This window comes from Vigna umbellata, chromosome 6 (genome assembly GCF_029865625.1).
Source record: "Vigna umbellata cultivar VRB3 chromosome 6, Vumbellata_1.0, whole genome shotgun sequence".
NCBI lineage: Eukaryota > Viridiplantae > Streptophyta > Magnoliopsida > Fabales > Fabaceae > Vigna > Vigna umbellata.
This window is the reverse complement of record NC_142170.1, coordinates 32,821,694-32,831,867: the sequence shown is the minus strand read 5'-3', so window position 1 is coordinate 32,831,867 and position 10,174 is coordinate 32,821,694. Positions and strand designations below refer to the sequence as shown.

Below are 10,174 nucleotides of genomic sequence, written 5' to 3'. Positions count from 1 at the left end.
TTATATACAGATTTTGAAAAATAAATTATATACGGATATTACATACAGATTTTTATCTACTGAATATCTATATATAAAATCCGTATATAATTTTAGCGCGTGATGGCGGGAAGATTTTCGAAGGATAAAATCAATATGTAGTTGTTGTAATCCATACATAACTAAAAACAAGCTTTATCTACTGATAATATATACGGTTTTGAAAAATCATTATTTAAAAGAAAAATCAAAGTTTCAGCCTCTTTCCTCGAACCCTCTTTCCTTAACCTTCTTCACTTTTCTCTCTTCTCTAAGCTTCTTCCCCATCTTTACTCCTCCTCATGCTTCTCCTTCAATTCGACGTGAACTTCTTGATCCCTCCTTGGAGCTTTTTCTTCGTTTTTATCAGTGCGTGCTTGTGGCTTTTCCCCTTCGTCTTGAACGCTATCTTCCTTTCAGGTTTTCTCTCATCTTTCACATTTCGTCTTCCTCGAGCTTCCTCTTTCCACTCGAGAGCTCCTCATTCGCAAGCCATTTCTCTTCACACAATCTTCTTCTTCTTTCATATTTAGCTTTTCCATAGCCTTTGCAACCATAGAACGTTTGTTCTACCGATTCATTAGTTGATCTACATCTCTCGTTAGGACTCCAACCTCTTTTCATCATTTTCTTCATTTTCAACCGATTAAATCCTCTTTTCTATCGATTAAAAGCCTTTCCACCGATTGATTCTTCGATTAGCATCATTTACACCGATTAATCGCTCCATTTTAGGTTTCCTTCGTCAACCTAGGGTTTTAGGGTTCTTCGCGTTGAATCCTCTCCGTTTTTGGAGTATTCCTGGATTCTCAGGGTTTGTTTTCGTTCTCCACTGATTCGACTCTTGGTCTCGAGTTCTCTTCCCAATTTACATCATTCCGCTGCGTTTCTTCACCGGAGGTACTTACCATGCTTTTTCTGTAAATTCAAAGTACTTATTTTTCCATTGAAAATTGGCTCTAGCACTGTGAGCTTTTTCTCATTTGTAGTCCCAAAATTGACTTGGCATGCTTTTTCTGTAAGCTTTCATTGTGTAATTACTACTGTGTATAAATAACGAATTATGCCAAAGTTCAATGGTTCATTGATTTGAATTCCATTGCAGGATTTATTTGAGAAGAAAGAGAAGTGGCCTGGTGAAGCTTGTGGGTTGAACCTTCCTTATAAGATGTTAAAGAAGAAAAAAGATTTAAGGGTCGGGGGCCAATTCCTACGTAGAACATAAAAGAGTTTGTATATCATTTTCTTCTCATAGATTGTATTTAGTTCTGGAACTAAAACATCATAATTCAAGTTCTGGACTTGTTTAGAATTTTTTTCCAGTCTCTAAAATCACTTTGTTTTTTCAGTTAACAAAATCAAAGCATTATTGTGGCATATGCAAGAAAGTTTGGGATCTTCAGATAGTGGAGTTGGGTAAGTAGCTAAATCTTGTTAACTAATTAAGGTTACTTTGTTATGCTCAAAAGACTATATTGGTTAATATTAACCTTTTCCTTTTACCTTTGCGGATGTCCCCTTCAAATTAGGTGCACTGTGATGGATGGAGAGGAGTGTGAGTGCATGCAGAATGTGACAAAAATTTTAGCAACCTTTTCAAGGTTTACCCATTACTTGATATTTTGTCTCTTTGGAGGAAGATGGTAGAGGACCATGAAGAACATTGGAAGAAGTTGTTAAAAGGGATGTCACGGGGAATAATTCTCTAAGGATTTGTTTTTTGACTGTACCCAATGGTATCATGTAATGCATATAGTTGACATAGTTTAATGAATTAAGAATTTTGTTGTTGTTTTCAGCTTAATAGTATGGCATTTTAGCATTATGATAAACTGGAAAAAAAGAATTTTACAATTCTTTCATGATGAATCAACCATTGATAAAATATAATTCATTATCTTTGAAGACTAGTTGCTTCCATTTTTATAATCTAGAGCTGGAACAAGTGGAGCAAGATCCAGATTTCATAAGTTGTCTCGCCAATTCAAAGCTACTGCTATGGAGCTTATTTATGTTTTGGAGCTGGTAAAGCTTTTACCTTCAACACTTAACATTTACTGAAAATATAGAATTTTGATTTGAGTATTTAGCTATAGAAAACCTAGGATAATATAAATATTAGTTGAATATTACTATTTCAGTCTATGCTTGCCTAAAATATTTTGGATTATTCATGTTAACTTCTGTTTTATAGTTATATGTATAAACTATTAATTTTAATATTTTGGGATTGTCATCTTTTTGTGTTGCATTTGTATTTAATTACTAAAAATTCCTTGCTTGTTTGTAGAAACAAAGAACTGGTTGAAGGGTTGCAATTAAGGGTCACCTTATGAGTGGCAAGTTTACAGGTGAGTAATCTTCCTTTTGTGTTTGAACATGATTATTAAGAAAGTATACTTTTAGCTTCAATTGATCTAATGATACTTATGTAGTTCTCAGTTTTATATTTTTTACATTGGAAAGTACTTTGAATGGCTGTTATGGAATCCCTTGGGTTCATTATAAGGGCTGGCAAGGAGATTTTTACATTTTGGTAAGATATATATAGTCATTGTCACAACGGCTTCATGTTACTTTCTAGTTATATATTTACGATTTAATTGTCTTTTTTCTCTTAATAATTAGAAAAGTACTTAACATGGTGTATTTTCTGGTAACTGGTAACAACTATTTGAAATTCTCTAATGAATTGATACATAACATGATTGACCATACTTATTTTCTGTAGGTTAATTCTATGTGGATGGTACAATTTTAAGATTTGGGGAGTTGAAGGGAGTATGGGCAATGATTGAACAAAGTTAAAGGGTTTTCGTATTCAGTTTGTTCTCTTCATGGTGCAAGCCCTTTCCTTCCAACAGCAGATGGTGATGTGCAAAAGAAGCATAATGAATCAATAACAACTACTTAGAAGAGCAAGAAGTCATGGTGGAGAGTTTTGAAATATTAGTGTATTAGTAGTTATGAACATTCTTTTAGATACTTTTCTCTTTTTCATATTTTTCTTAATATTTTATATATTTTTTTTTTGTATATAATAGAACCAATAAATTTGTATATAATAAAACCAATATTTTATATTTTCTTTTGAATTTTTATTTTTTGAAATCTTTTATTAAACTTTTTTGTAGTAGTGATTGCATAGTCAATTACCTCTGTCTTAATTTCTGTAATATCCGATGACAATCTAGTTACAATGAGGTAGGATCATCTAGTTGTAAACATCATGCTTTAATAAAAATTGAGAAATATTTGGTATTATTTTTTATAATTTGACAGTTTTATTTGATTTTTATCAGTAGATGTGAGATTATTTAATTTTTTTTTATAAAACCATAAGTTACATACGGATTTTTTATACGAATTTTTCTATATATAATTTATATACGGACAAAAATTCGTATATAAAACTATCGTAGATAAATTATATACGGAAATATCCGTATGTAAAATCCGTATATAAATTATATACGGATATATCCGTATATAATTTATCTACGATAGTTTTATATACGAATTTTTGTCCGTATATAAATCGTATGTAACCAAGTGTTTTATACGGATTTTGAGCTTTATATACGGATTTTGTCTGTATGTAATTCAATTTTTTCTTGTAGTGCATATAGGTCCTCTCTTTTTAATAGAAGAAATATGAACAAAGCTGAAAATACAAATAAAAAATAATAACAAACTAACTAAAAATATAAGATAAAAGTAATATATCTAACAATATACATTAATAAACTATAAAATAAAATTTTACTAAACTATGAAAAATCCATAATTTAATACAAATAATTAATTTATCCATTTGTACATCTCAAAAGGTAATTAAGGTTTTTTTAATGGATGCATATGAATCCAATTAAATATAAATGAATTTATTACAATAAAAACAAAAACATGAATTAAGCATACATATATTTTAAAATAAGTTAGTACATATAGTTTAAACAATTTGAAAGATTTACTTCGGGATCTATTATAATTTCAAATAAATTTTTAATTTTTCAAATAATTTTCTAATTAAGTGATGTAAACTTTTAAACAATATTTAAATGACAAAAAATTTGGTCACCCATTGGAACTAAAATAAGTAATATTCGGTCCTTTATTTTGAACTGAAATCTATCAGAGTTTATAGTTCATGTTGCTCATTACATACTTCAGAACATAGGTGAAAAGAAAGTATTGAGAATTTCCACATCATCTACTCCAAAATTTAGTGTACAACTTATATATTTATTAGAAAATTCACTTAATTTCTCTGAAATTAACATAAATAATTAGAATTAATATAAATCTAATGAATGGATGACTCATTTTCTACTGTCGATTATTTTCATCTACAGGAATATGGGTAATAAATTCTATATTTTGTTTTATGAAAGAATGATAAGGTCGTGTAATAATTACTTTCCAAAAGAAGCGTAAACATTAAAAGTTGTTTAGATATTCATAAAGCATTTTTGTTTTCTTCTTAAAGTTTTCATACCAACCTTTTTCATGTGTTGTACGCTCAGCTTTAAATTTCTCTATAACTTTTTCACTACTTTTTTTTCTTGCCTTTAATGATAAAAAAAAATGACACGCATTACATGATTGTCTTTTTATTGGAAGTAATTAAAGGTGGCGGATACATCAAAAAAACATATTTTGTGAAGGGAAGACAAAACATGAATAATTGTGTATGTAAACTGTGTGGATATCACAATCCACCACTATTTTTAAATTCTTTTAACGGATTAGAAAATTAAACGTGCAATCACATCAAATGATAATAAATTCTTTAGACTAGTTTTTTACTTTTTCTTTTATGATTGGTGTGTTAATTTTTCAAACCCATGTAAAACATATTGAACTATGAAGATTTCATTTTTGCTCTTTCGTTGTAGTAAAATAAAGGTTAAGAATAGCAAAATCAATAAATTAAACTTAGATTTTGTTTAATCATTATTCTTTTTTGTCCTTGAAATATAATCATATTTTATTGTAATTTAAATAAAAATTGACTTCTGGTCTCTGTAATTTTAATTACTTTTTGCACCTTTCTTTTAGTCTCTATAAAGTTATTAAGGATAAAAATAATAGAACTATATTTTAGAAATTATAAAATAACCTTTAAAATGTTTTTTTTTATATCTTTTCACGAAGTGTTGTGCGTAATTTTCTACCTCTTGAAATGGATTCGTAGGGAGATTAATAACTTTTAAGTATATTTACTTTTTTTATTTAATAGTTTTAGACGAAGTAGTGTCAAAAAAGCTATAAAAAAATAGACATCTATACTATAATTACTCGTTTTCTATTGTCACTATATAATGCGATCCAGCTTTCTAAACTTCAGAACTGAAAGGGAAAACTTGAATCAAAATTTTCTTATTTCGTCACTGTTCTCTTAGTTTAGATTATCAGCAAAATTATGATGAGTCCTTACTTTGTAACACTATTTCATCTGCTTTTATTGTATTCCTTTGGATTTTCAGTTGGATTCAAGGAATCACGTAAAAGTGGTGAAAGCAACTGCAGAGAGAATGAGAGACAAACACTCCTCAACTTCAAACAAAGCCTCATTAATCACTATGGCAGACTGTCTACATGGACTGATCATCAAAATAATACAGATTGCTGCAATTGGGAAGGCATTCAATGCAACCATCAAACTGGTCATGTCATTCTACTTGATCTTCGTGGTCTGGATACACTATATTTAACAGGTGCAATCAATCTCACTTCATTGATTCCCTTGCAATACATTCAACATCTAGACCTCAGCAGTAATTATTTTTTGTTGACTCACATCCCACAAGCCATTGGCTCTTTCACCAACTTACAATATCTCAACCTCTCATTTTCTGTATTTAGTGGGATGATTCCTTTCCAACTTGGAAATCTTTCACTACTAAGGTATCTAGACCTTGGAAGAAATAATCTTCACGGACCAGTTCCTTTTCAGATTGGGAATCTTAGACAGTTACAATATCTTGATCTTGGAGGGAATTCTCTATCAGGAGAAATCCCATTTCAACTTGGGAATCTCAACCGGCTGCAATATCTTCATCTTGCAAGTAACACTCTTTCTGGAGCTATCCCTTTTCGGAATGGGAATCTTCCTCTCTTACAAACTCTTCGGCTAGGTGGTGATTTTTATATAGAAGATGAGGATTCACAGTGGTTGTCTAATCTCCATTCTTTAAGAAGCCTTCACTTGAGCTCATTGCATAATCTCAGCTTCTCGCGCCAGTGGCTACAAGCTATCAGTGAGCTCATTCCAAACTTAGTAGAGTTGAGGCTTTTCGATTGTTCTCTTTCAGATACTAATATCAAAACTTTGTTTCGTTCTCATTCCAACTTTTCAACTTCTCTTGCTGTCCTTGATTTGTCTTATAATGTGCTAACTTCCTCAACATTTCAACTGTTATTCAATTTTAGCCTTCATCTACAAGAGCTTTATCTCACAGATAATGACATTGCCTTGTCATCTTTTCTTTATCCAAATTTTCCATCTCTTAATATCCTTGATCTCTCTATAAATAATCTAACAGCATCAGTATTTCAAGGCAATTTTAATTTTGGCTCCCATCTACGGGAGCTTCGTCTGTATAACTGTAGTCTTACAGATCAAAGTTTTCCTATTTCCTCTGCTTCCACAATTAATTCTTCATCTTCTCTTGTCATACTTGATCTCTCCTCAAATCTATTGAAATCATCTACTGTGTTTTACTGGATTCTGAATTGCACCACGAATCTTCAGATCCTTGACCTTGAAGAAAACCTGTTAGAAGGTCCCATTCCAGATGGATTGGGAAAAGTAATGAACTCTCTTGAAAGTTTCTCTGCCTTTGGAAATAGACTACAAGGCAAGATTCCGTCTTTCTTTGGAAACATGTGCAGACTGCAGACCTTAGACCTTTCATATAACAAGTTGAATGGGGAAATTTCTCATTTCTTTCAAAATTGTTCATCGTGCAATAGACACGTATTTCAAACTTTGGATTTATCATATAACCAAATTACTGGCCAGATACCAAAAAGCATCATATTGTTATCTGAGTTGAAGGATTTAAACTTGGAGGGGAATTGTTTAGAGGGTGATGTCACTGAATCTCTTCTTTGTAATTTTTCCAAATTAAAAGTCTTATCCTTATCACACAACACATTGTCTCTAAGATTTGCCTCTAGTTGGGTTCCTCCTTTTCAAGCAACAAGTTTGAGATTAGCATCTTGCAAGCTAGGTCCGAGTTTTCCTTGTTGGCTCCAGACACAAAATTCCTTAAGGTGGTTAGATATATCTGATAATGAGCTAAATGATTCTGTACCAGCATGGTTTTGGAAGAAATTGCACAATTTGGGATGGTTAAACATGTCTCACAATAATCTCAATGGTGCAATTCCTGATATACCATTAAAGCTTCCTTATGGACCATCTATAATTCTGAATTCAAATCAATTTGAGGGAGCACTTCCACCATTTTTGCTACAAGCTTCAGGGCTGTTACTCTCTCAAAATACAATTTCTGATTTGCATTCTTTTTTGTGTAACCAAGTCATTGCTCCGAATTTGGCAACTCTAGATTTATCAAACAATCACATAACGGCACAAATTCCTGATTGTTGGCAATCTTTACACCAGTTACTATTTCTTGATTTGAGCGAGAATAAGTTGTCTGGGAATATTCCCATCTCCATGGGGAAACTTGTTAAATTAGAAGCGTTGGATTTACGAAAGAATAATTTAACAGGTGAACTGCATTCCAGTTTGAAGAATTGCACTAATTTAATTATGCTGGATGTGAGTGAAAATAATTTGTCTGGTCGAATACCATCATGGATTGGAGAAAGTATGCAGCAATTGAGAATCTTGAACATGCAAGGGAATCACTTCTCTGAAAATTTTCCAATTCAACTTTGTTATTTAAGGCGTATTCAATTGTTGAATCTCTCTAGGAATAAATTATCAAAAGCAATTCCAACCTGCTTAAAGAATTTTACAGCCATGTCTGAAAAGAGCATCAACATAACTGAAACTCAACGCCTTATATATGGGTACAATATTACTTATAGGGAAATCTACGGACCCTCCATATCTTTTGACTACACGCTTGACATAACGTTGGTGTGGAAAGGTGTGGAACAAGTGTTCGGAGATCCCCAATATAGTCTGATGAGTATTGATCTCTCAAGCAATAATTTCACAGGTGAAATACCAAAAGAAGTTGTGTATTTGTTTGGGATTGTTTCTTTAAATTTATCAAGAAACAATCTGAGTGGAGAAATTTCTTATGAGATTGGAAATTTAAGTTCACTTGAATCTCTTGACTTGTCAAGAAATCATTTGCATGGGAGAATTCCTTCTTCTCTTTCTGAACTTGATTTCTTAGGAAAATTAGACTTGTCATACAACTATCTTTCTGGAAGAATTCCATTGGGAAGACATTTGCAGACCTTTGAAGCCTCTAGTTTTGAAGGAAATATTGATCTTTGTGGTGAACAACTCAACAAAAGTTGTCCTGGAGACTATTCAACCGCAAAACCAGAAGCAGCAACAGAAAAGGAGGGAGATGATTCTGATTTCTATGAAGCATTATACATGAGCATGGGCCTAGGATTCTTCGTAGGATTTTGGGGCTTAATAGGGCCAATTCTAATTTGGAAAACTTGGAGAATTGCTTACCTAAGGTTCTTGAACAGATTGACAACTGAGATACAACTATGATGAATACGCAAAATTTCTGCCAATGGCTCAAAGCTTGGGTAGCAGGTATGTTTTGGTGAATATGCGTAAGTATATCTCATTGTTATTGCCATAATTATAATGTAATGTGAGAGGAAAAAAAGAGTGGATACTTTGCTGTTAACAAGTTTAATCTTGTTTTATAATTCACTTAAGAAAGTTATGTAGATGAAATCATGCAACATGTTTAATTCAGTTGTTTGATTTATAAGTAAAAAACCAAATTACTAACATAAATTGATGAAAGAAAAATCAGGAGGATTTTGTAAGAAATTATTTTCTCTTTTCTTTTAAGAAAACTTCCTTCTAGGAAATCGTTATTTTCATATCTTCTTGCAATGTTGATTTTTACTGACCAATTCATCCTCGATTCATAAATAAATGTATATTTCAAACTTGAATGCACACTACTCGACTAAATCATTGACCATGATGATAGCAGTAAACATTTATAGCAATGAACATTATGCAAAATAGGATTGGTAAGAATGGTAATTAAGAAGAATAAAGATTGAATATGTTTTTAGTTTTTAAAATTTGATTTGAAATTGAAATTCATTTTTATTGGAAACTTTAATATATTTTGGTTTCACTTTAAGAATAAATAGATATATTCCTTTTAATTCAATAGGTTAACTTTTTTAAATACCAAATGTTTTTCATGTTCACATTTAAATTGTTTACATGGTTTCACATTCTTATTTCAATGTCAGTTAGAAAACATGTTTTGACATGTCAAAAAAATTTAAATAATTGAATAAAAATGACTATATTCATACACTTTTAAAATTTGAGAGCAAAAATGTATTAAAGTTTCAAATAAAAATATATTTTAATTTTGCATTAAAATTTAGAAACTAAAAATATATTTAACCCTTAACAATAAAGTTTAAATTTATGTAACAGTAACAAATTTATCATTTATTAAAAGAAACATGATAAATTACTCTCATGTATTTTATTATTAATTTATATGAATCAATTTTATTTAACTTTTGCAGGTGGCCAATTGTTGACATTTTTCTTGTGTTCCTTTTTCAAATTTGAAGCAAGGGACTCTTTACTAGAACTTCTGTCAATTGTGGTTTAAATGTTTTTTCATAATGTGTTGCAAAAGGTTGTTCTTCAAATGAAACACGTTTCTTCATTTGATAATGATGTATCTTTTGACTTCAAATATGCTTGTAATTTTTAACTTTTATTTTACGATTAATTTCTTTTATTAGGAAATTTATTTGTGGTAAAATATATTTGTAGAGATGGAATTAGGTCTTAAATTCAAAAGTTACAAACAAAATTTTGTAAAATTAAATTAAATTTAAATTTTACTAAGTAGTAAAAAAAATATTAAAAATCACGTTATAGTATATTTATCACAATTTGAGAAAAAGATTTCAACTGATTGAGGGATTGAAAATC

At 30.6% G+C, this 10,174-nt stretch overlaps 1 protein-coding gene across 1 annotated transcript; it reads left to right on the top strand.

Annotated features, from left to right (window-relative positions):
* Window positions 1-5,384: 5,384 nt before the first annotated feature.
* On the top strand, window positions 5,385-9,968 carry LOC148197271 (receptor-like protein EIX1). Its single transcript, XM_088092429.1, has 2 exons — window positions 5,385-8,782; window positions 9,757-9,968. Exon 1 carries the CDS (start codon window positions 5,444-5,446, stop codon window positions 8,735-8,737), a length of 3,294 nt encoding a protein of 1,097 aa, XP_087948555.1. The 5' UTR covers window positions 5,385-5,443; the 3' UTR covers window positions 8,738-8,782; window positions 9,757-9,968.
* Window positions 9,969-10,174: the final 206 nt, after the last annotated feature.

Excerpts from the sequence above, each read along its gene's own strand:
- LOC148197271 (XM_088092429.1), top strand. The coding sequence starts at position 5,444 with ATGATGAGTCCTTACTTTGTAACACTATTTCATCTGCTTTTATTGTAT.